Here is a 26,993-nt window from a genome sequence, read left to right as displayed (position 1 = left end):
GAAATAACAGGCCTGAGAGCAAAACGGTGAGAAATCCAAGTCCTGGAGTCAACTGGACCCGAGATCAAATATCAGACCTGTCACTGACCAGCTGCTTGATCTTAGTCAAAGCATGTAAGTTTTCCGGAGCCTCAGTTTACACACCTATAAAATCAGGACAATATCTCACAGCATGTCTGTGATAGTAAAAGAAGGTACAAAATGCCTACAGAAAGCCTTGCACTAAGGTAAGTACACCCCAAACTGTAGCCAGTGGTGGTGGTCGGAGAGGTGACAGTGGTATCACCATTTCCATCATCTCTGACACTGCAGGGTGATCAAGTGACAGAGTCTGGTTGTGATGTCTCTTTACCTTTCTCTAACATGTAGAGGACCTTAGGAGATTCTCAGGCGGCCATTTATTCTTCTCTCTGAATGATTATCGATTATCGATGTTGTTTCATTCCTCCATTATTAGAAAAGGAATTTCTGCTTGAGAGCCTGCACTCCTCCCTTAAATGCGTAATTTTGATTCAAGATTTCAATGACTTTTTACAAACTATACTTTCTGTTTTTCTTTGTCCAGTATGGATGTTTTAAAGACAATACCTGGCTCTTTTATGTGGTTTATTGCATCTCCATTTCTACTTTTGTTTTACTTTTTAAAAATATTCCTTTCACGTTATAGCCTTTAATTCTTCTAAATTTGGAGTTTTAAATCTTACTTTGGCTCTGTTCTTTACTCCTCTTTCTTTGCCCCATTTTTGTTACAATCACTCAGATTGATTTCAATTGCCTTCTTAGGTTATTTGAATTGGATGGAATGAATACTGATTGCGAACTCACTGGGAAGATTTGTTAATACCTTCCACTGTAAAGTTTCCCAGATATTAAAGAATTACAGCCAGCTTCCTTTAACTCATCTCCCTTTTCTTTCAAAGGTTTCCAATATCTTGGATACTAATATTTATAGGACTCTTTACCACTGACTAAAACCGGGTGTCACTATTTACAACTTCTGGGAAAAGATTACAAGAATGACTTTTATATCATCTGAATGTTTGGAGATGAAAGCAGAATGATTTCAGTGGTTTAAACCACTGTTATGGTAAAGAGTTTGAGAAAACAAAACATGGCATTCCAGAAGGGAAGTGATGAGAGTCAATTAAAGAAAAGAAAACAGAAACTATTTCAACATTACAATAGTAATTTTTTTAAAGGAATAAAAAAGCGTAATTCCTGAACAGTTTTAAACTTTTTTTTTTTTTTTCTGGTACACGGGCCTCTCACGGTTGTGGCCTCTCCCGTTGCACAGCACAGACTCTGGACGCGCAGGCTCAGCGGCCATGGCTCACGGGCCCAGCCGCTCTGCGGCAAGTGGGATCTTCCCGGACCGGGGCACAAACCTGTGTCCCCTGCATCGGCAGGCGGACTCTCAACCACTGCACCACCAGGGAATCCCTTAAACATCTTTTTTTTTTTTTTTTTTTTTTTCTTTTTGCGGTATGTGGGCCTCTCACTGCTGTGGCCTCTCCCGTTGCGGAGCACAGGCTCCGGACGCGCAGGCCCAGCGGCCATGGCTCACGGGCCCAGCCGCTCCGCGGCATGTGGGATCCTCCCAGACCGGGGCACGAACCCGCGTCCCCTGCATCGGCAGGCGGACTCCCAACCACTGCGCCACCAGGGAGGCCCACCTTAAACATCTTTAAATAAAGTTCTCTGTGTGTGTGTGTGTATATATGTGTGTGTGTGTGTGTGTGTGTATATATATATATATACATATATATATGTATATACATATATATATGTATATATATACATATATATATATATATATATATATATGTATGTATTTTATATATATATATATATGATATTCTAATCTCAAATACATTTCAGAGAGTGAAGATTGACGGTGTCAAGGCTCTGTATGGTTAATATACCTTCTTCATGTTCTCTTCACTTCTGAATTCAATGATTGTAATAAATCTGCACTAAGGAAAGTTTCCTTTTCCCACCTGGTTCAGATTGTATTATTCTAAATAGATAGCATTTTCTCGTGTAAAAGTGTCGGCAGGAAGGAGGAAAGGGGTGCAGGTAGCATGAACGTTGGCAGAGATGTTTTCTTCTGTCATAGGAAGTGAGTTCCCTGATTTCCCAACAGTGACAAGTTTAGGGATTGTAGAAACAAACATGGTATGACTTATTATTTACATCAGTCTAGTGCTAAAATCAGAAATTACTGTGTGGCAAAGATTCCAACATCTAAAATCCTTGCAAGTTGAATTCCCTGCAACTGAAGGAATTCTTACTTTAGCCAGATAACTTTAAAGGTCCTGATACCACACAAAGCCTGAACCAGGCATACTCGGGACTGGAATTACAAGTGAGAGTCACAGCACAATCAGATACTTTTTGAAATTCATTGAAGAACACTAGCCAGTTGTGGTCCAAGACACCAGAAACCAATCTTTCATCTTGACTGTTTCATCTGTTATTTCCACATTTTTGCCTTCTTTTAAGTTCTTTTATCCTTTGAAAGGTTGATTAGATCCATATTCAGAAATACAGGAAACACTGTTACCTTGGGACTTGGGAGCCTGTATCAAATGTAAGCCTTGTTCTTTGCTTTACAACAAAAACTGAAAAACCAAACAATAGTTGAGCATTTCCCTTTTCATAGTTAAACCCAGTAGTGATTCCCCACCTCCACCCCCCATATCCCTGGGCTGCAAAACTGAAGGCATCTGTCCTAAAACAGGATGTTTACTTCTTAGAATGTCACTGAATTCCTTCCGTCTGTTCCCCACCTGAAATCACAAGAACACAGATTTGCAGCAAAGGAAAACAATGGGCATTTTGCTGCTCCTTGCCTGACCTCACAATACCATGCTTTAGCCCATCTTTATTTATGATCCTAGCCAGCAGTTCTGATGTCACGATTAATAATAAGCAAATCAAAGAAGCTGTGTATTTTTTCTTTCCTATTTTATCAAAACTGGTTACTCAGTCTTTCCAACAGACACAAGCAGTAAAGGGCACCTCTCAAACAATCAATATAATATTTGGACCATATCTCTGCTTCTGATATTCATTTTCATTTTTTTTTTTTTGCGGTACGCGGGCCTCTCACAGCTGTGGCCTCTCCCTTTGAGGAGCACAGGCTCCGGATGCGCAGGCTCAGCGGCCATGGCTCACGGGCCCAGCCGCTCCGCGGCATGTGGTATCTTCCCCGACCGGGGCGCGAACCCGTGTCCCCTGCATCGGCAGGCGGACTCTCAACCACTGCGCTACCAGGGAAGCCCCATTTTCATTTTTAAGAACATGAGAAGAGGGCTTCCCTGGTGGCGCAGTGGTTGAGAGTCCGCCTGCAGATGCAGGGGACACGGGTTCGCGCCCCGGTGTGGGAAGATCCCACATGCCGCGGAGCGGCTGGGCCCGTGAGCCATGGCCGCTGAGCCTGTGCGTCCGGAGCCTGTGCTCCACAACGGGAGCGGCCACAACAGTGAGAGGCCCGCGTACCACAAAAAAAAGAAGGGGCATAAATAAATAAGTTTCCAAGTAAGTATGGTATTATTTTTACATATATTTAGATGTTCATAAATAAAGACAGTTTTCACTTGAGCACTGCAGCAGCCTCATCGCCATGCAGCAGGGTTTCTTACCTAGGCGCTATTGATACTTTGTTGCAGGGGGGAAAGGGGCCGGTCTTGCACATGGCAGAATGTTTTGTAGCAATCCTGGCCTCTGCCCACTAGATGCCAGAGCATCGCCCCACCAAGTTGAAACAACCAAAAATTCTCCAGATCTTGCCAAATGTCCTCTGGGGGCAAAACTCCCCCACTGAGAACTGGCATATAGCCATATCTCCTACACATCTATCAGCCATCAGGAAGCCTTCAGTCACTGCTACAAGTCAGCTGATGCAGCTCTGAGATGATCGAGGAACTTTCCATGTGTTACACGTGGAATGGACAAGGTGCTTCCCTGATTTCCTCCAAAAATAGACAAAGCAGTGACCCTATCAAGTCACAGAAATGATCAGAAGGGTAACTTGTGAAAAAGAGAACAAAAAGAGAATGCTGAAGTGAGATGAAAAATAATAAAAAGGAGAAGTGGGGGAAAAAAGCCCCAGAAAGACAGAAGAAAGGGAAATAGAAAGAAGAAAGAGGTCAGCAGAGAGAAGGGATTTTAGCATTCCAGTATCTGTAGGACAGAGTGACCCATTATACGATAAAGTGGCATATTTTCATCAGGCATAATTTTTTAAAAAGGCAACTCAGTCTGAGGAAAAGGGTCAAGAACTTTCTACCAATTCACTGTGTGGCTTTAGGAAAGGACCATTGTCCTCAGATGATGGACCCCTCAGGGGAGTTCTATGTGAAGCGCTTTGTTAAGGCCTCATATGCTTAAAACTGTAAAGCCCTTTAAAACAGCTTATCCTGGAGTCTCACCCACGTTACTGTTCCTGCTGTACAATTAATTTGAATGAAGTTTTATAACAGGCCTTTAAAAGAATGAGCATGACTATTCATGTCCAGAGTACAAATCAATTTGCTTTAACTGCTACTTCCCAGAAAACTATTTAATCTCAAAACACCCCCTGGGAAACAGAAAAGCTCTGGATATTTTTCATATTGTTACTCTCCTCAGAGTGTTCAGGTGGCTAGTTGAATGGCAGCTCTAGATGTGATGCAATTCCAAAATATGTAGATAACACGCTTATTTCTGAATCTGGTCACAGATCGAGGTTACATTTGACAAGCTGGCCACTCAATTCGTAGAGTATCTCTTCTTTAACATATGTTTTAAAATTCATTATAAAAAAGGTTCTTTTTTTAAAAAAATATTATTTCCGTAAGTTTTCATGGATAAACAAAACTAACAACAACAAAACCCCTCTAATCCTACGATTCTCAAACTTTAAAATGCATAGGAATCACTTGAGGATCTTGTTAAAATGCAGATTCTAATCTAGGTCTGGGGCAGGGCCTGAGACTCTGCATTCTTAACAAGTTCCCAGGCGATGCTGATGTGGCATTCATGGGCTAGGCAGCGGCATCTGGATTGGGCACAACAAAGAGATAATAAAGAACCACAAGAAAAAAAAAGAAGGTTGTAAGTCTAATCCATTCCATCAAATTACCTATCTGATTATACGGCTTCCCTCCTGCAAAAAGTCTTTAGGGCTGACTGCCCACTGCTTACCAGGGAAAGTCCAAACCCTCTTGAATTTGTGAGAAATTCAAACCTTTCATGATAACTTCAGCGCCACTAACTGCCCTTACCCAACATGTACACAGTGAAGCAGCTGCCCCAATTCTGTGCTGTTCCCCCAAATATCATATACTCTGCACTTCCCTGATTTGATCCCACTGTCCCCTTCCTAAACGGCTCTAGCATCCAAATCTTCACGCTCCTTCAAAGCCTGCTTCAGATGTCACCTCTTCCAAGAAGCCTCCCTAAAGCCCTCTAGGAATAAGGTATCTCTTCCACTCACCACACCTTGCACTTGGCATTCAAATATCTACACTGGTGTGTTTAGTTTTCTGGAAGGTTATGGCCCATCCAATAAAATTATGAAACTACCTGACACCTAACTCAGGAGTTAAAAAGATACCCAGTTTTCTCATCTTTATATCCCTGGCTCCTGGAGAAAGAAGTCCATCAGCCAATTGCCTGAACAGTTAAAAATTCCATAGGATTACCTCCCTGAACTTTTGATCCCCAAATGAAACCATGAGTGGTTTCAAGCACCCTAGTATATAACCTATCTACTCAAGAACCTCACTCCTTCAGCAGCCTGTACCCCTACATCGTGGATTTCATCTTCACTGACTGCTGGATCATATTCATCAGCATAAACTACCACCCATTTAAAAAAAAAAAAGCACAATGAAAAGACCATCCCTTGCCCTCATCCTCCGCCCCATTTCTCTGTTCCCCTTTACAACATAACTCTTCCAAAGAGTCGTTAAACTTGTCGTCCCCACTTCCTCCCCTTCTAACCTCTCTTAACCCACATCTCCATCCACCAAAACTGCGCTTGCCACGGGTGCCGAAGACGGAAGTGTGGCAAAATTAGGGGTCACTCCCCAGACCCCTCTCGCTTGATGTCTGGACAGCATCAGACACAGTTGGTCACGCCCCTTCCAAAACCCCTTCTCTGCTTGTCTTCTGGAACACAGCTTCTTTCTTCTCCTTCCCCCTGCCCGCTCTGTTCCAGTCTCCTCTGCTGGACCATCCGCTTTCCTAATTCTCAGTACTGGAGGGAACCAAGGCTCAGTCTTTGGACCTTTTCCTTCTAGATCTACCCTTCGTCCACAGGAGGTCACATCCATTCCCATAGCTTTAAACACCATGTATAAACTAAGGATGCCCAAATGTATACTTCCAGTCTAGACTTCTCCCTGGAATCTGCACTCACCCTATTACCTCAAAATTAACACGTCTAAGATGAAATTATTGACACACGCTCCCCACCAAACTTTCTTCTCGCATAAAGCCAGGGCTCCATTCTATCACTTGCTCACACACAACCCTTGGAGGCATCCTTGCCTCTTCTTTCTCTCATATGCCGCACCCACTGCATCAGTACATCCTGTCAGCAACAGCTTCAGGACTTCTGCAGAAGCTGTCACTGCTACAAACTACTACTTCTTGTCACCACTCCTGTAATGATGATGACGACAACTACTATTACTACTCATGTCCATGCTGTCAGCACCCCTTGCCTGGACCCACGTAAGGGCCCTAACCGGGCTCCCTGCCGCCACTCTTGCTCCTGTCCCCAGTGTCATGGTCTATTTTCCACACAGAGCCAGAGTAGGCCTTTAAAATATAAACCAGGCCATAGCACTATTCTCCTAAAGCCCTGTTAAGTGTTTCTTATCTTTCTCAGAATAAAATTCAGCAGCCTTCCCAAAGCCTTCATGTGATGAGGGGCCCTTAGAGATCTCATGCCCCAGTACTTGCCACTTCACTCACTTGGCTACAGCCTCATTCACCCCTCTACTGTTTCTCAAACACTGTTCCTGCCGCAGAGCTTTTTCCATATTCTCCCTGCCTGGACATTCACAAGGCCTCACCTGCACCACATTCAGGTTTCTGCTCCAATGTCTCCAGATCAGATCAGAAAGCCCATTTCTGACACCCTATGTGAATCAAAGTCTCCATCAGGATCTAGCCCCCCTGCCCTACTTCATTCTTTTTTGCCTGGATTCTTTGTCTCTCTCTCTCTACTAAAATATGAACTTCATAAGAGCTTGGACTTACTTATTTAGTTCATAGCTGTACCCCTTAGCACAGGGCCTGGCCAAGAGTGGGTGATCAATACATGTTTACTGAATGAATAAATGAAGAGCATTAGATGGTCAAAAAATACTTCTATGACTTTATATGTATTATGGAAAAAAACCATGGCAACGTTCCAAAGGAAATTAAAAACTCTACTAAATTACATTCTTTTAAGATAATAAGTCTTAACTGAAAGCTTGTAATGCAGAGAGGAGGCAAACTCACTTCCTGATCACCGTCTTGGACTCTGAGGAACTCTGGCCTCCAACTTCTTCACAGCTTGGGCTTGTCAGGTTTCCATACCTTTATAGATAAAAACAAACAAACAAACAGACAAACAGAAAATGCAGTCAGTAGTGTTGGAGAGCAACTCTTTTCCATTTCAAGCACAAGACAACGGTTATACTTTTCAGGAGTATTTAAGGAAAGTAATATCTGTGAAATAACATCAAAAATGATACTATATTAGGGCTTCCCTGGTGGCGCAGTGGTTGAGAATCTGCCTGCTAATGCAGGGGACACGGGTTCGAGCCCTGGTCTGGGAAGAGCCCACGTGCCGCGGAGCGGCTGGGCCCGTGAGCCATAACTACTGAGCCTGCGCATCCGGAGCCTGTGCTCCACAACAAGAGAGGCCACGATAGTGAGAGGCCCGCGCACCGTGATGAAGAGTGGCCCCCGCTTGCCACAACTAGAGAAAGCCCGCACACAGAAACGAAGACCCAACACAGCAAAAATAAATAAATTAATTAATAAAAGAACACCAAAGAAGTTTAAACATAAATACTCTTAAAAAAATGATACTATATTATTGATATTTATTTAATGGGTAAACATATATATGTGTGTGTATATATATATGTGTGTGTGTGTATGTATAAATATACGGTCTCCAAGGAAAGTGATTTAGCAATGAATCACACTACTTAAAACTTTCTCTTAATATTTAACATTTCTTTGGATTTTTTTCGATGAAATTACTCTTTTCCTCTTAGCAGGAGAATCAGGCGTTATGTGATGCACAGATGGGAGATTCCTCATGAACTCTGAGCATCAACCCCTCTGTGTAGCTACTGAGGGAAGATGTGGCTTTGCTTGCACAACCTTCACGCCTGTGCCACACATGGGCACAAGATGAGGACTCCATGCTCTGCTTATGAGTCTGGTCTCCTTGAGGATAGGTCCTATTGGAGGAGGGTGATGGAAATAATTCCGAACCCTCAAGTAAAGGCTGAGATAGAGACAAGGACTGAAGAACAGAATCCTCGTGTCTCAGCAACCAAGAGAGCAAGCAGTGTGTACACCGAGGCCAGGCTGATCTAGGCTTTCCCAGCCACTGGGGAAGGGGGTCAAAGGGGAACAATGGTTTAGAAAGCAATAGGTGCATAAATTTTAAAATTTGTCTCATTACAAACTCAAAACTTATTAAAACATTGATCAGTCCCCGGTTACACTGTTAGATGTCCTTCCAACTCCATAGGTAAGAAAGTTTATTTCATACAAATATATCATGTTTTATTTGGTTCAGAATGTTCATTGAGTAAATTCACTTTAGATTCCTAAGGAGGAGACTTTATATTGACTTATAATGCCTAGACTATTTCTGCAGTTTCTCTTCCCATCAGTGGCGAATTCAGAGATCCCTTGGAGTTTCACAAGCTGGTCCCAAAGTTTTGATAATAGAAATTCTATAACTGGTGGGGTTTACATTTTTAAAGAGAACACTTCTGTCTTCTACTAATAGGATTAAGGGCCCCAGTACCCTTATGGTTCCTTGTTCCTAGGATTTACAAGCCCTTTTAAAAATAAAAGCCCACCATCTGGTTTGACAGAATGCCAGTCCATCTGGTCTCCCCATCGCCCTATCCGGGCAGGTTCTAGTTTACGGCTGCAGGCATCAGCCCCCTCCCCCATCCACCTGCTCCTTCTCAAGCTCATCAGCCTTATGGACTCCTTGGCCTCCCAGAGATATTTTCCACTGGCCTCCGCCTTCCCTGTTCCTCTTCATTCTGTCCTGCACCTGCTATTTTGAGGCTTCCAGGGCTACCCTTTGCTTTCCCTGAGATAAGAACTCAGTCAGATTGAGATTTATGCAGCCCTATGTGAGCAAGGCAGGGCTGGGAAATGAGATTCCTAGTAAATAAATAGAGTGGGATTTCTTGGCTCTCTCTTTGGCCACCGTCATAGTGAACCCTGTCCTCATGTTCCCTCACAACAGACTCTGGTTTATTTAAGTAGGAAAGATGCGGTAAGTAGAGTGAAGAGGGAGGCCACTGTGCCTGCCACCCATCTGACTTGAGTGATCCATAAACTCCCGCCTGCCAGCCCTCAGTGACTAAATGTGGGACTTAATCTTCGTTTTTGTCACATTCTGTGTTCCTTCATTAATTCTCTTTCAGGTTATCCTGGAAATATTGCATCTTTTATCTTCCAACTGGAACCTCTGAGAGGTTGAAATAAAAGCGAAAAAACTTCACAAGGGAAAGATACACATTTTATTGCTCCTGATATTTTTCTTTCCAGAGATGTTCATACTAAAAATCCCCTGATCTTCCTATTCCTTGTCTTTACTTTTGCTTCTCACACTCTGCTGCTCTTTCTCTGCATTTTTCAGACTCAGAGCTGAGATGCTGGCTGAGATGACATGAACACCCATCACAGTTCTGCTCCCAGAATGTGATGCCACAGGTGCCATCAGACGGTGTCACAAAGGACTAAGTAACTTACAGTGGTGAGTGAGCAAAGTTCTCTCTCCTTAATGAACCCAGTACCATCTGCTCAGAAGACCACATGGATACTTCTCCCGGCCAGCAGAGTATTATGAGTAGAGGCTCATAGTCAGGACCAGCATGATTGGTTGGTAATAACTTGGAGACCAATCAGAACCATCAATAACAAGGCATGTGTGTGGTGGCGCACACGGTCCAGGTATTCAGGCTCAAAGGCTGCAGCATCCCTAACGCTTCCTTCTCTGCCCGATCCACCAGGAAAATCTCTTGGCTCTGCCTTTATGACATATCCTGAATCCCAGCACTTCTCATCACTCTGCCCTGGCTCACACTGCCACCATCTTTGGCTGGATCCATGCAACAGGCGCTTAACACCTCTCCTGGCATGTCTGCCCCAAGCCACAGCAATGCTGTTCATGCCGCTGCTCTGCTCAAAACCCTCCCCTGGCTCCCACTCTTCTCCACTCTGAGGAAAGGCCAACATCTCACCCATCTCCAGAGGCCCTAAGTGACCTGCCCCTGATGTCTCTGACCACGTCTCCTACACTCACTCACTTCCTCTCAGCCTCACTGGCTTCCTTGCTGCTTCCCCACACCACACACACACACACACACACACACACACACACACACACACACACACACACACACTCGCTAGGCATCTTCCTGCCTCAGAATCTCTGCACACTCACTGCCACCACCTCCCACTCCCACACCGATGGTGCACTCCCTGGGCTCCTGCAGGCCTTTGCTCCAGTGTCACTTTATCAGTGAGGCCTTCCCTGACCATCCTATGTATACCAAAACTAACACCACTGCTTTATTCTCCTCCACAGCCTTTAACACATTCTACTATACTGTGCAATTCATACAGCTATTGTCCATTAGAACATAAACCCCATGAGAACAGGACTTCTGTCTCTTTTGCTCATTACTCTTTAGAACTTAAAGCAAGGCCTGGCACCCAACAGGTGTGTTGATGGCTATTTATTGGGAGCAAATGAGTGGCCTAGTGGGGTTCCCTAAGCAGACGTGGAAATGAACTTCCCAACGACTAGGTTCATATTTGTCTCTATAAAGGCATTATCTGGCTTTTTGCTTATACAAGGGTCTTAACCTGTCTGTGCCTTCATTTCTAATGGTCTAGGAGCATAAAAAAGCTTTAGGATAGCTGTGATCGTTACAAAAATCTAAAATTAAAATGCGAAAGGAACTTTTAAGATCTTAAAGCTGAGACCTTGAAGGTGTGAGCAGGATAAAAATACCAAAAAATGTATATACAGTTTTACAAAGGAGACCTTTAGAAGCAAGATAAAATTAAAAAGCCTATAACCCTCTGGAATTTAATGGACTGGGGAGGGGACGATTATTTGCCCCTGCACTTTTCTTATCATTAAGGAGAATTAAAGCCTTATAGAAAAGAAACTAGACCAGCACTGGCATCAAGAACTCTTTAACGTTCAAGCTAGGTTGTTTGAGAGTTAAGAGTTAGTTTTATGAGATTAAGAGTGTTTCTTTGATGTTGCCTGGACCCTCTCATAGCTTCCCATCAAAAACCAAAGTCAAGTTCAATTCATTTACTCCAGGGGAGTAAATAAAGGGTGTGTATGTGTGTGTGTGTTTAATTAATGAGTAGCTACAGACAAACCTGTCAACAATGTCACCTCCAATTTCTGCAAAACCTCCCTAGAATTTAAGATCAAAGCTCGAACCTCTTAAGAAGGCTTACCAAACTGCCCTTCTTTAAATGGCAATTCAAAAAACTTAAAACACAAATTGTCAGAATGACTTCTGACATGGTTTTCTCTGTATCCCAAGGCAAAAGAAAGATTTACAAATGTCTCCTAAAGTACAGCCTTGCGCAATTTTTACTGCAGCCTAAAATTTACTAGAAAAAGAAAAAAAAAACCTCAATATAATGTTTAACTGGTTGCTAATATTTAAACAGGAAACAGTTATTTCCAGGGGGGATGGATGTATTGTTTGGAGCCTATCCGGGCAGATAAAACGTTTAGTATGTGTTTGAAGGGAGGACCAGGGATACTTGTGGTTCAAAGAAATCTTAAGATAAAGTTATCCCCAAGGACAGTACTTCTGGTGGGGCGGGGGGCTTTCTAACCTTTACTCTCTACCAGAAAAGTCTCAGCAACATCAGACCAGGATGGGGATAATCCTGAAGAACTTTACAGGCTCCACTTGATTATGGCAAATGATCCCATGATAACAGCAGTTAATAATTATTGAGAGCTCACTATATACCAGGCACTGTGCTAAGCACTTTATATGGATTGTTTCATTTAATTCTCACAATAACCCTAGATGATGGTATTATTATTCTTCCTATTTAATGGATGAGAAAATGAGGCCCAGAGAGCTTAAGTAATTTGCCCTCAAAGACACAGCTAGTGGGCTTCCCTGATGGCGCAGTGGTTGAGAGTCCGCCTGCCGATGCAGGGGACACGGGTTCGTGCGCCGGTCCGGGAGGATCCCACGTGCCGTGGAGCGGCTGGGCCCGTGAGCCACGACTGCTGAGCCTGTGCTCCGCAACGGGAGAGGCCACAACAGTGAGAGGCCCGTGTACCGCAAAAAAAAAAAAAAAAAAAAAAAAAAAAAAGACACAGCTAGTAAGTAAAGGAGGGATTTGAACCTTGACAGTCAGACTCTAGAGCCCAGTCTCTGAGTCAACATCCGATCACACAAACCATAGTTATTCTGTTTATTTATTTTATGTCTCCCTGCACCAAATGATAAGTTCTTTGAGGTTAGAAACCTTGGGCTTTTCACTTACTTGGTCATTCATTCTTTCACTCCTTTAGTCCTCATTCAATGAGTATTTATTAAAGCCTATTTTCAGGCACTATTCTGGGCACTGAGGATACAGCAGTGAACTAACCAAAGTCCCTGTTTTCATGGAGCACAATGCAGTGGGGGGAGATAAGCAATAAACTAGTAATTAGTTCATATACACTAGTCAGATGGTGAAAAGTGCAATGGAGAAGAATAAAGTAGCCGAGGGCACTCAGACATGATTGGAGGGCCTGAGGTAGCTGCTTCACATGAGTGTCCAGGAAAGGCCTGACGTGAATGTGACAATGAACTAAAATTCTCCAGAAGGCGAGGGAATGGGCCACACAGATCTCTAGGAGGAGAGCCTTCCAAGCGGAGGGGAGAGCCAGGGCAAAGGCCTTGGGGCAGTGGCAGGACGGTGCGCTTGAGAAACGTCAAGAAGACTGGTGAGGAAGGAGCAGAACAGATGAAGCGGAGACAGAGAAGGAGGTGAGCGTGCTGGTGGCAGGGGCAGATCACGAGGGCCTGGCCGGCCATGGTCAGGGCTTTGCTTTCACCCTTGTACCTCGCTTTCCGCTATACGCCCTGAGCCTGGCGTACAGCCTGCGCTTAGCGGACACTCACTAAACATGTGCCAAGTGAATTCACTAATGCCCTCTGCTATCACGAATAACTGAGGATGGGGAGGGGAGGGAAGGGAAGGAGCTACTTATTGGGGATGATGAAGAACAGAGAGGAGGAAGTCAAGGCAAGAGAGACCTCACATGAAGCTGCTGACTCAAGGACCTCTGGGAGCCTTCGCTTTTCTAATCAACCCCAGCCCGGGAACATCTGAAGCATTTTTTCTTTAACTGACCCACAAGAACACAGGTCAGGTATGAGGAAAATGTTCAGAAGCTGACCTTGACTCAGAAGAATGACACAGTGAAATAGCCTGCAGATGTTGGGAACACCAAGTGAGGCCTTGATTAAGACTGCAGACCGTACACCACAGAGCAGCCAGGGGCTTGTTTTTAATCGCTCCGAATAATATCCTCCACGGCAGGCACCTCTCCACCCAAGTGTGACCTGACAACTGGGTCACGGCCACCAAGCCTACCTTGGAGAGGTCTTGCTACCACCATGGAGCCAGTTATTCAAGGAGAAGACAAAGGTCAGAGACAACAGGCAAAAACTCCTTGTTCTCTTGCAAGAAAGGAAGGGGTCAGTGATGCCGAACAGAGAACCAGGCAGTGTGCTTTCACTCACGAGGTCTGGTTCTCTAGGCAAAGTTCTCCCATGATCAGAAAAAAAGTCAGAAAACCCAGAAGGAGCCTCAGTCCTCCCCTCCAGGCCTTTGCTGTGAAGGGCCCTCCACCTTCCTTGACCTTCAATTCGTCACATTATCTCCATATTATTGATGATGGTAGCAGGAATATTAATGTCCCCTTAACTGTCGCCCTGATAGTTAAGGGAACATTAACAGCCAAAGTACCTAGTATTTCTGTTCCACCTGACGGTTTCAAAACACTATAAAATTTCCCTTGACAATACTATCTTCACCTCCAGCCCCAAACTACAACTGTCTGAAAGGGAGACCAAGAAAAGGACAAAGATTTTACAGTCACTATTCAGCCAGAGAAAGAAAATGAAAAGGTGTCTCTTGCTATAACTTGTTTCTCCTTCACATTTAAAGTTTTTTCTCAAGTCTGATGGCCTTCATGCCCTTGCTGTCAGGTTTCTTCTATTTTCTACTGCAGGTCCTTGTCACCCATCTCTCTTCTCTGGCCCGTTTACTGCCCCCAAGAGCTTGGTGGCTCATCGGTGCCTCCTTCTTCCACCTGTAATTGGTAACAATTCTAAACCATCAGCTGTGCATCTGTCTTGTTAGCATGCTACAGCCACTGCAGATACAACAAAGGTCGGAAGGTCAACGGAAGAAACAGGTTACAACCAGGGGCAGGAAGCAGGCAGCACCCTGACAACCACAGAATCTGTCTACAAGTTGGGATTTTCCTTAGGTTTAAGATGAATTAATACATTATTAACAAGTCAGTGCGAGCCTGTGGCTCAGTTTTCCCCAACCACAAAAAGGTGCTCTTGCAGAGCTCTTCAAGAATCTTCTCAGACTTCCCTTGTGGCGCAGTGGTTAAGAATCTGCCTGCCAAGGCAGGGGACACGGGTTTGATCCCTGGTCCGGGAAGATCCCACATGCCACGGAGCAACTAAGCCCGTGCACCACAACTACTGAGTCTGCGCTCTAGAGCCCGCAAGCCACAACTACTGAAGCCCGCGCACCTAGAACCCGTGCTCCACAACAGGAGCTACCGCATTAAGCCCACGCACTGCAACAAAGAGTAGCCCCTGTTCAACGCAACTACAGAAAGCCTGCATGCAGCAACAAAGACCCAACGCAGCCAAAAATTTTTAAAAAAAAAAGAATCTTGGGCCTCCCTGGTGGCGCAGTGGTTGAGAGTCCGCCTGCCGATGCAGGGGATACGGGTTCGTGCCCCGGTCCGGGAGGATCCCATATGCCGCGGAGCGGCTGGGCCCGTGGGCCATGGCCGCTGGGCCTGCGCGTCCGGAGCCTGTGCTCCGCAGCGGGAGAGGCCACAACAGTGAGAGGCCCGCATACCGCAAAAAAAAAAAAAAAAAAAAAAAAAAAAGAATCTTATGAAAAATGCTACGTAAAATCAAATACAATGACAATGAATTTAGTATCATGGTATCCCATCAGTTTGGAGACTACTTTTCTCTCCTGTGCTCACAAAACTCAATATAACATCCATTTATCTAAATTGGTACTTGCTGGCAACTTCAGTAGAGACCAAAGGCAAAAGAATTATGTTTCCCAGGACTAGGAGCCTGAAGTCATTCTCCGGGGCTAAGTTCACTCCAAAAAAGGTTAAAAAAAGAAATGTCAAATAAGAGAAAAGTGATTTAAAAAAATAAATAAATAAAATTAACTCAAAGACAGCCAGTCCCCTTTTCAGTTTCAGAGATATACCTTTTTTAAAAAGAAAACCATTGCATTTACTTTAATGAAATTAATGAATTTACTTTTCAGAACCATACTCATAATATACTAGGAGCAGTGCCCTCCTCTGACTCCTAATGGCCACCTACACGGTCCTGTCACTCATGCTAGGGAACCTTTGCCTGGAGAGTCACAACCTAGGGTCCCTGGATGAACTTAGGGAAGTTTGGGAACCCCTAAGCCATAAGCCAAATTTGGTGATGTGGTTTTTTTTTTTTTTTTTTGCTAGAGAGGGTCCATAGTTTTTAGCAGATTCTTAAAGGGGTTTGTGATCAACCCCTCCCACCAACTGCTAGAAAAGAGTCAAAACCACAGCTTTAGATTATCAAAGGTGAATTGAAAACTTTCCTATAATCACTCAGAATGTATGTACCTTGCCTTTCAGGTTTTTTTTTTGTCAGTTTTGCTTTGTAGTTTCCAAACATAAGCACATTTTTAAAAAACCTGCTGGGCAATTTGGTATCCTTTTCTAAAAAAGAAAGATAACTGCATGTGCTGCCTCCCTTTGCCAAGTGAAATTTTTTTTCAAAAAAGAGCTACTTGAGAGAAACATTTTTCTTTCATTTCCAGAAAAGAAAGCTAGCCTGGTGAAGCTCTGAGACTCAGTCCTTGACAGCAACCTTTTAGTGTTTATTCTAGCAGAACCATCACTACCATCCAGATTCTGCTGTCCAGCCACATGCTCCCATGAAGAATCCCCACTGTGATGCTGGGTGAGAGTCGAGTCCTTTTGACAAAAATAAAGATTTACCAAAGACAAGCAACCCAGCAGTGAAGAGAACTTATTTGCATTTTCCCTCGTGTGATTACAGTTGGATGTAATTCTATAACAGCACCAAATTAAACTTTTCTGGCTAACAAAGCAAACAAAGCAAAGCCACAGGTACAGGGAAGAAAGAGGAACAATGCTTGTAGGTAGTGGCTAAGCCCTGTCCTTTGTTTCAGGCCATGCTTCCAGAGCTGAGTGTGTGGGCCACGCTGAACAGGGCATGAGGGCCTGAACAGAACAAGGTGAAGGTGAGCGAACACCTGACCTTCAACTTCCCTAAGCCCACAAGCACTAGATTTTTAGAGTCAATCTCTCTGACAAGAATTCCTCGTTTCCTATCGAATTATGAACAACTTCCCTTGTTCCCTAATAAGACCAAAAGTTTTGTTGATGTTATATTCGTTTTCTATCACTGCTGCATCAAACTACCACAAACAAATTATACAAAATTACTATTTTAGAGTTGTGTAGGTCAGAAGTCCAACACAAGTCTCATTGGGCTAAAATCAGCTGTTCCCCGTCGCTTGCATCACTGCCTGAGCTCTGCCTCTTGTGGGATCAGTGACGGCATTAGATTCTCACAGGAGCGTGAACCCTACTGTGAACTGTGCACACGAGGGATCTAGGTTGTGCGCTCCTTATGAGAATCTGATGCCTGATGATCTGAGGTGGACCCTCGGGTGTCACTGTCTCCCATTACCTCCAGGTGGGACCATCTAGTTGCAGGAAAACAAGCTCAGGGCTCCCACTAATTCTGCATTATGGTGAGTTGTATAATTATTTCATTATATGTTACAATGTAATCATAATAGAAATAAAGTGCACAAGAAATGTAATGCGTTTGAATCATCCTGAAGCCATCCCCTGCCCCATCCCCACCCCGGTCCGTGGAAAAATTGTCTTCCACGAAACTGGTCCCTGGTGCCAAAAAGGTTAGGGACCGCTGCTATAGGAGATAATCCACTTAATTGCCTTTTCTAGCTTCTAGAGGCTGCCTGAATCTTTGGCTCAGGGTCCCCTTCCTCTATCTTCAAAGCTAGCAACATAGTATCTCTCTGATCTTGTTTCCATCCTCACATCTTTTTCTCTGACTCTCTCTTTTGCCTCCACCTTTCACTTTTAAGGACCCTTGTGATTACACTGGTCCTAACCAAATAATCCAAGTTAACTTCCTTATTTAAAAGGTCAGCTGATTAGCAACCTTAATTCTGCTTGGCCATGTAACCCAATATATTCATAGGTTCCAGGGATTAAGACTGGACATCTTTGGGGTGGGGGGCATTATTCTGCCTGCCACAGTTGGGAGTGTAAATTATTATAAATGTCGTATCTTCTATAGCTTAATGAAATTAACCCTCTTTCTCCCCCTGATAAAGCATGAGCCAGCAAGAGCATGGGACCCTTCACAAAGAACGTGCCCTACAAAATTTTCAACATTCTTTTCGATGTTAGAAGCATTTCGATACCCAAAGATTCTCATAACCCTTGTTATAATCCTCTTTTCTATCAGCAACACTTTTATCGTCCTAATAGCCACAGGAAATAAGATCTGAGTTCAATTTACCTTTAAGCAATCTGTCTTTTTTTTTAAACCTATAACATATATACAAACTGAGGGTTTTCTCGCCTATTTGGTCATCAACACTCAAACCTGAACAAAATCTATTGAAACTCATCTGCTATAACAAAAATCTTAAGAAATGGCCTTCATTTTTTAATAAATTCTCACCCTCGTCAGGATATCCAGTATATCCGTATTTAAAGCTAAAAAAGGAAACAACGCAATGTTAGGATTTCCTGAAAGCTTTCCCACTCTATGAATGGGATGAGCATCCTGAAATCAACTGACCAATAAATCTCAACCTTTTCATGCACGGTGGGACAAAAGATTCAATGGATGAATCAACCACTCTGTTTGTTTCCACTTGATTTTGTTGAGAGTTATGGAGGGAAGTTACTAAAATAAATGAAGAGAATGGCATGGTATTGAAAAACTTTCCTACATAAGTGATAGAAGTTAGACATAAATCACTCTAAGAAGAGACAAAAGTGTAGAAAAATTGTACTATGAGTTTAATAGTAACATTTAATATAAGTGTTACTGTTATAAGAGACAAGCACCTGGAGGTGACTTATGGTCGTCACTAGTATAAGATGCTGTGAGGCCCTCTAAGTAGGTTAGATTCCAATACCTGCTCCCTAAAGTGTTCTCTGCTCATAACCCCCTCTCTTAGGACCTGGAAGAACAAAGGGAAGATATTAGTAAACCTTGCTCCTACCAAAAGAGAAGGGAGTTAGGGAATCCAATGAGCACTGCATGCCAGCATGAATCTAGGAATATGTGGCAAGTGCCTAGTCTAATTACAGAACTAATTTTTTCTAAAGCTTAATTATTTTTAAGTGAGGTTTCACAAAAAGTAATTTGGAACATTTTTGTGTGCAATTCAAAAATGCTTACCCAACTTCTTATGCTAAGGAAGCATTTAAGAGCTGAATGGATTTGTGTTATGAGCTTTTAAAAGGAGGTTCACTACAACCACCTCACAGTTCCCGGGTTGAGGGGGGGAGGGTGTGTGTGGGGGGGGGTTCTTTAAAGTACACATTCAATCGAGAAACTGATAAGATAAGCCACAGACAGGGAGAAAATATTTGCAAAAGGCATAACTGATAAAGAACTGTTATCCAAAGTGTACAAAAACTCTTAAAACTCAACAATAAGAAAATGAACAACTTGATTAAAAAATGGGCAAAAGAGGACTTCCAGTTTCCAGTCCAGCATGTAAGGACCTTAGAAGTCACCACTTCATCCTAACAACACATAAAAAGCTGAACAAACTGAAAAATCAACAACTCTTCTTAGATCCCTCAGAGAAGTGTGGTCACAAGGCAAACCCGTGCCCACTAAAACTGAAGAGACAGTCAGACAGATACAGAAAACCACAACATAGCAGAGCAGAAATCTCCATGGGAAACAAATGCTGAACTGTAATTGATGAATTGCTGCAGACTTAGTGTGGACAAGTCTGAGGGATAAAAACTCCAGGGGGACCCAGTCGTAGACACAGCACCACACTCCTATGAGTTTTACCTCCAGGAACTTGACCAGGTTATCATAGTTAATATAGGAGAAAAACCTCCTCTTGCTTCCAGCAAGGGAAGGGGAAAAGGAACCATTTTGAAATACACTAGAGCACTCTGTTTTTCTTAACAACACCTGCCCTCAGGACAAAAAATTTTACCAGAGTCTAATCTGCTGGGCCTTTGTCAGAGCTTCACCTACCTTGGGTAAGGAAAATACCTAACTCTAGTTTTCTCTAGCCTTCCACATGGGGGAAAGAAAATACCCGTCTCCAGGCCCTTCTAGCCACCCTTTCCCTAAGGGAGGAAATAAAAACAACAGAGAAGCACTGATGAAGTTCACAGTCCAGGGGCACAGGCTAACTAGAAGACTAAAAGCTAATCACAGGACTACAGAATGCCTTCCTGTCCCACACCCCTGTACATTACAACTACATTACTGAATGCCATTTCCTTCCACCTGGTACATCATATCCACCTTTTATTCAAAAATTACAAGGCATGCTAAAAGGCAAAAAAGCACATTTTGAAGAGACTAAAGAAACATCAGAACAAGAGTCAGATATAGCAGGAATGGTAGAATTATCAGACGAGAAATTTATAAAAACCATGATTAACACACTAAGAAATTTAATCAGAAAAGTAGACAACATATAAGAGCAGATGGATGATATAAGCAAAGAGATGAACATTCTAAGGAAGAATCAAAAAGAAATGTTAGAGATCAAAAACACTGTAACAGAAATGAATGCCTTTTAGGGGCTCATTAATAGGCTGGGCATGGCTGAAGAAAGAATCACTGAGCTTGAGGATAAGAAAATAGTTCTAAAACTGGAAAGCAAGCAAACAAACAAATAAACCAAAAAAAAAAAAAAAAAAAGAAAAGAAAAGAAAAGAAAAAACCAGAACAGAATACCAAGTACCATGGGACAACTACAAAAGGCATAACATATGTGTAATGGGAATACTAGAAGGAGAAGAAAGAGAATGGAATAGAAGCAATATTTGAAGGAATAATGACTGAGAATTTCCCCCAAATTAACATCAGCCACAAAACACAGATCCAGGAAGCTCAAAGAACACCAAGCAGATAAATGCCAAAAACACTACATATTCAAACTTCAGAAAATCAAAGATAAATAAAAAATCTTGAAAGAAGGCAGAGCAAAAAACAAACCTTAACTTTAACTAAAAAGGAGCAGAGATAAGAATTATATATGCCATCTCCTCAGAAAGCAAGAAAAGAAATATTTAAAGTGTTGAGAGGAAAAAAATACCAACCTAGAATTCTTTACTCTGCAAAATTACTCTTTAAAAGTGAAAGAGAAATAAAGACTTAATCAAAAACTGAGGGAATTTGTTGCCAGTAGGCTTGCCTTGCAAGAAATATTAAAAGAAATTCTTCAAGGAGTAGGAAAGTGATATAGGTCAGAAATTCATATCTACATAAAACTCACACAAGAAGAAATAGACAATCAGAATAGACCTGTATTATTAAAGAAATTTAATCGATAATCAAAAACCTTCCAAAACAGAAAGCACCATATCCAGATGGGGTTCACTGATGAATTCTTCCAAATATTTAATAAAGAAACTTTACCAATTCTCTACAATCACTTCCAGAAGACAGGATCAGAGGGACTGCTACATAACTCATTCTATGAGGCCAGCTTTACCCTAATACCAAAACCAGGCAAAGACATTATAAGAAAAGAAAACTATGGACCAAGATCTCTCGTGAACACAGATGCAACAATCCTTAAAATATTAGCAAACTGAATCAAACAAGGCACAACCAAGAGAGATTTATTCCAAGTATGCAAAGCTGGTTCAACATTTGAAAATCAGTTAATGTAATCCACCATATCAACAGGCTAAAGAAGAAAAATTACATGATCATATCAATAGATGAGAAACAGCATATGACAAAATCCAACATCCATTCATGATAAAACTCTCAGCAGACTAGGAATAGTAAGAAATTTCCTCGACTCGATAAATAACATCTACATAAATATAGCTAACATACTTAACACTGAGAAATGCAAAGCTTTCCCATTAAGCAAGGATGTCCCCTCTCACACTGCTTTTAAACATTGCACAGGAAATCTCTGCTGATGCAAAGAGAAAAGAAAAGGAAATAAAAGGTATATATCAATAGATTGGGAAGGAAGAGATAACAGATGACATGATTGTCTATATAGAAAATCCAAAAGAATCAACCAAAAGCTTTTGGAACTAGTATGCAAGATTGCAGAATACAAGGTTAACATGCACTAGTCAATCACTTTCCTATATACCAGCGATAAACAAGTGGAATTTGAAATTAAAAACATATTACCCTTCATTTGCAGCAACACGGATCGACCTAGAGATTATCATACTGAGTGAAGTTAAGTCAGACAGAGAAAGACAAATATCATATGATATCACTTGTATGTGGAATCTAAAAAAAAAAAAAGGCTACAAATGAACTTATTTACAAAACAGAAATAGAGTTACAGATGTAGAAAATAAACTTATGGTTGGGGGGGCGGGGGGGGTAAGCGGCAGGGGAGGGATAAATTGGAAGACTGGGATTGGCACATACACACTACTATATATATAAAATAGATAACTAATTAGGACCTACTGTATAGCATTGGGAAATCTACTCAATACTCTGTAATGGCCTATATGGGAAAATAATCTAAAAAAGAGTAGATATATGTATCTGTATAACTGACTCACTTTGCTGTACACCTGAAACTAACACAACACTGTAAATCAACTATACCCCAATAAAATTTTTTTAAAAAAATATTACCCTTTACATCAGCACCCTCCCCACCCAAATTAAAATATTTAGGTTTAAATCTAGAATATATATATATATATATATATATGTATATATACACACAAGATCTATATAAGGAAAACTACAAAACTCTGATGAAAGATATCAAAGAAGAACTAAATAAAGGGAGAGAGAGACTCCATGTTCATGGATAGGAAGACTCAATATTGTCAAGTCAGTTCTTCCCAACTTGATCTGTAGATTCAATGCAATCACAATCAAAATCCCAGCAAGTTATTCTGTGGATTTTGACAAACTGATTCTAAAGTATATAAGGAGAGACAAACGAACCAGAATAGCCAAAAATCCAAAACACTGACAATACCGAATGATCACAAGGATGTGGAGCAACAGGAATGCTCATTCACTGCTGGTGGGAAAACAAAATGGTACAGCCACTTTGGAAGAGAGTTTAACAATTTCTTACAAAACTAAACATACTTTTCCCATATGATCCAAAATTCTTGCTCCTTGGTATTTACCCAAAAGAGCTGAAAATTTATGTCTACACAAAAACCTGCACATGGATGTTTACAGCACCTTTATTCATAACTGCCAAAACTTGGACACAGCCAAGATGTTCTTCAGTAAGTGAGTGGGTAAATAAACTATGGTCCATTCAGACAATGGAATGTTATTCAGCACTAAAAAGAAATGAGCTATCAAGATTTGAAAAAACATGAAGGACCCTTAATTGCATGTTACTAAGTGAAAGAAGCCATTCTGAAAAGGCTACATACTGTATGACTCCAACAATAAAACATTCTGGAAAAGGCAAAACTATAGAGACAGTCAAAATATCAGTGATTGACAGGGACTAGGGTAGGGTAGGGAGGGGTGCAGAGGCAGAGCACAGAGGATTTTTAGTGAAGCAAAACTATTCTGTATAATACTAGTCATTATACATTTGTCCAAACCCATAGAATGTACAACACCAAGGGTGAATCCTAATGTAAACTATGGACTTTGGGTGATAATAATGTGTCAATGATTATAGTAAGTGTATTATTCTGGTGGGGGAATGTTGATGGTGTGGGCATGATTGGGTGCAGGAGTTATATGGGAAGTCTCTGTACTTTCTACTTAATTTTGTTGTGAACCTAAAACTTTTCTAAAAAATAGTCTATTTTTTTATTGAAGTATGGTTGATTTACAATATTATTCCAATCTCTGCTGTACAGCAAAGTGATTCAGTTTTACACATACATACATTCTTTTTTTAATATTCTTTTCCATTATGGTTTATCCCAGGAGATTGGATATATTTCCCTGGGCTATACAGTAGGACCTTGTCATTTATCCATTCTAAATGTAATAGTTTGCATCTACCAACTCCAAATTTCCAGTCCATCCCTCTCCCTCCCCACCCCCAGAAACCACAAGTCTGATCTCTATATCTGTGAGTCTGTTTCTGTTTTGTAGACAGGTTCATTTGTGCCATATTTTAGATTCCACATATAAGTGATATCATACGGCATTTGTCTTTCTCTTTCTGACTTACTTCACTTAGTATGATAATCTCTAGCTGCATCCATGTTGCTGCAAATGGAATTATTTTGTTCCTTTTTATGGCTGAGTAGTATCCCATTGTATATATGTACCACATTTTTTTCTTTTATCCATTCATCTGTTGGACATTTAGGTTGTTTTCATGTTTTAGCTATTGTGAATAGTGCTATGAACATAGGGGTGCATGTATCTTTTTGAATTAAGTTTTGTCAGGGTATATGCCCAGGAGTGGGATTGCCTGATCCTATGGTAATTCTGAAAACAGTTTATTTTTTTAAAAACATACATTGAGCCCTAACTGCCTTGACAGTAATGGTATGAGTCTATAGATTTATTTGTCTCTCCCACTAAATGTAGGCAGAAGCTGGGTAATGTTCACTGTTGTATCTTCCAATGCACCTGCTCATAATAGGCATGAATAATAGTGATTACTTATTTGTTAGACAAATAGTTCCTAAGCATCTACTGCCAGATACCGTTCCTCTCTAAGGGTATGGCAGTGAAATAAACAGACATGGTCTCTGCATAGGGGCAGCTATCAGGACATAAGCAAGATAAACAAGAAAGGTACTTTCAGGGATTTCCCTAGTGGTCCAGTGGTTAAGAATCCCTCTTGCAATACAGAGGACGCTAGTTCGAGCCCTAATCAGGGAGCTAAGATCCCACACGCTGTGGGGCAACTAAGCCCGCATGCCACAACTAGAGAAGCCAGTGCACTGCAACTAGAGAGAAGCCCACATGCTGCTACGAAGATCCCTTGTGCCGCAAGTAAGACCTGACACAGCCAATAAATAAATAAATAAATAAATTTAAAAATTTTCTATTAAAAAAATAAGAAAGGTACTTTCAAACAGTGATAAGTGCCACGAAGAAAGGAAAACAAGGCAATGGTAATCTCTTAAGCACTTAATATTTGCCAGCCACTATACTAAGAATTTTATATTATCAAGCTTAACCCTCATAATAGCCCTATAACTTAGGGTTATTTTTCACTCATTTTATAGATAAGGAAATGAAGCTAGTAAGATAAAGCAACCTGCCCAATGCCGCAGAGCAAGTAAGAAGTGCAAAACCGGAATCAAATTCATTTTCTGACTCCCAAGCCCATGCTCTTAACTATCACTATATATACCTCAGGCATAAATCTCATGACTAAAAGAAAGACAGGAAAACTACTTTTCCCATAAAATATCTTCAGACTCTGAAAGGAAGGGGAAGCATATTCAGCACTTATGACAAAGTCTATGGAAATAAATAAAATGTTTTCAAGTTTTATATTTGATCGCTTTCTCTATGCTGTGGAGGAACTGGCTTCACTGGCAAGGGCAGCTCCATTCTTGCTGGTTATTGGTGGTGCATCAGCTTTTACACATGATGGTGTTACTACTCCAGGTGTCATAAAATATGGATTTAAGATTACTATCCCCATAGTGGTAATGTATCTGCATAAATCCTCCCAAGCTTCTTCACTTGCTATCTCCCTACCCTCCAAGAAGAGTTCTCTTTGGGAAGTAGTACATTCAGGTCAGGGGACTTGGTCTGAGTACATCAAACAAACAGAAACACTCCAGACCCATGGACCCAGCAGGGACCTTGATGGCCCATGACCTATCTAACCATCTAATATCACTGGCCAACATCTAGTTTTGTTTTGATAATATCCTCCTCCCCCACGCAATCCTCTCTTATTGTCTCTGTCATAGAACCTAGCTCTTACCTCTCAAGGACTGTATCGATTTTAATTACAAACATTTGTTTGTATGCTTATTTAATGTTACTCTCAGCCATTAAGCATGAAGAGGGCAAGAGTCATGACCAGTCTGTTTACCATTATATGCACTGCACCTTGTACAATACATGGTAGATATTAAACACCTGGTAAATATCATTTCAATGGATGGATGAATAGGAGCACTGATGTTCAAATGACCTGCTCACAACCATGTGAAGGGAGTATTCCTCAGGAAATCCAGTTTCCAAGGAAAATCAACTGAGGTAACAGAGAAAAGGATAGCTGAGTGGGATACCCAAATCATCCCTTTCTTTAAAAATAACACTAACATGGAGACTTCTCTGGTGGTGTAGTGGTTAAGAATCTGCCTGCCAATGCAGGGGACACGGGTTCAAGCCGTGGCCCGGGACGATTCCACATGCTGCAGAGCAGCTAAGCCCCTGCGCCACAACTACTGAGCCTGAGCTCTAGAGCCCGCGAGTCACAACTACTGAGCCCGTGTGCCACAACTACCGAAGCCCACGTGCCTAAAGCCCATGTTCTCTTTAATTAATTAATTTTTTTAAAGTAACATTTTTAAATGACTTTTTAAAAAATATTTATTTATTTGGCTGTGCTGGGTCTTAGCTGCAGCACATGGGATCTTCACTGTGGCATGTGGGATGTTTAGTTGCCACATATGAACTCTTAGCTGCATGTGGAATCTAGTTCCCTGACCAGGGATCGAACCCGGGCCCCCTGCATTGGTAGCACAGAAACTTAGCCACTGGACGACCAGGGAAGTCCCTTAAATGACACTTTAAATGACATGGGAGGTGATTTGGTGTGCTTGAAAAGAGCTTCCAAGTTGGAAAGAGATAGGTTTTAATTCCAACTCTGCCTCTTACTGACTGAATGTTTCTGAGCCTCAATTTCCTTATCTATAAACATGCAGGTAATGATAAATGAACTAAATAAGATAAAAGTCTGTGAAATTGCATGGCAATCCAACATGGGAATAAGAAATAAGTTCAAAGACCCACTGAATTAGTCTCCTCTCTATGACTTAAAGCAAGCAAATTCAAGTCAGATTGGTCTGAAAAGCACAGTGTTTATGGGATGGCTTCAACCTTTATTCTCTAAAAGTCCTGCACTGGGAGAATTCACTCAAAATGAAGGGGGGGCAATTCAGATTATTACTCAGTCCTTTCCAAACTGTGACCTGAGTGCCATGAGCAGCTTGGCAAAAGTCTCTAGAGATTTAGTTCACCCCATTATGTTTGTCC

The 26,993-nt window shown here is 41.8% G+C and overlaps 1 protein-coding gene across 3 annotated transcripts in view; it reads right to left on the bottom strand.

Moving 5' to 3' along the window:
- The window catches only part of RGL1 (ral guanine nucleotide dissociation stimulator like 1), a 270,733-nt gene that overhangs the window by 56,597 nt on the left and 187,143 nt on the right, over positions 1-26,993 (bottom strand). For all 3 annotated transcript variants that reach the window (XM_081223516.1, XM_081223514.1, XM_081223515.1), the window contains one exon: positions 7,501-7,578. In XM_081223516.1, coding sequence (XP_081079642.1) covers positions 7,501-7,578 — 78 coding nt within the window. The remainder of the gene's footprint in view (positions 1-7,500; positions 7,579-26,993) is intronic.

The sequence above is a fragment of the Mesoplodon bidens genome (genome assembly GCF_964165515.1).
Source record: "Mesoplodon bidens genome assembly, chromosome: 2".
Lineage (NCBI taxonomy): Eukaryota > Metazoa > Chordata > Mammalia > Artiodactyla > Ziphiidae > Mesoplodon > Mesoplodon bidens.
Note: the sequence above shows the minus strand (reverse complement) of the source record. Positions and strands in the feature narration are given on the sequence as shown.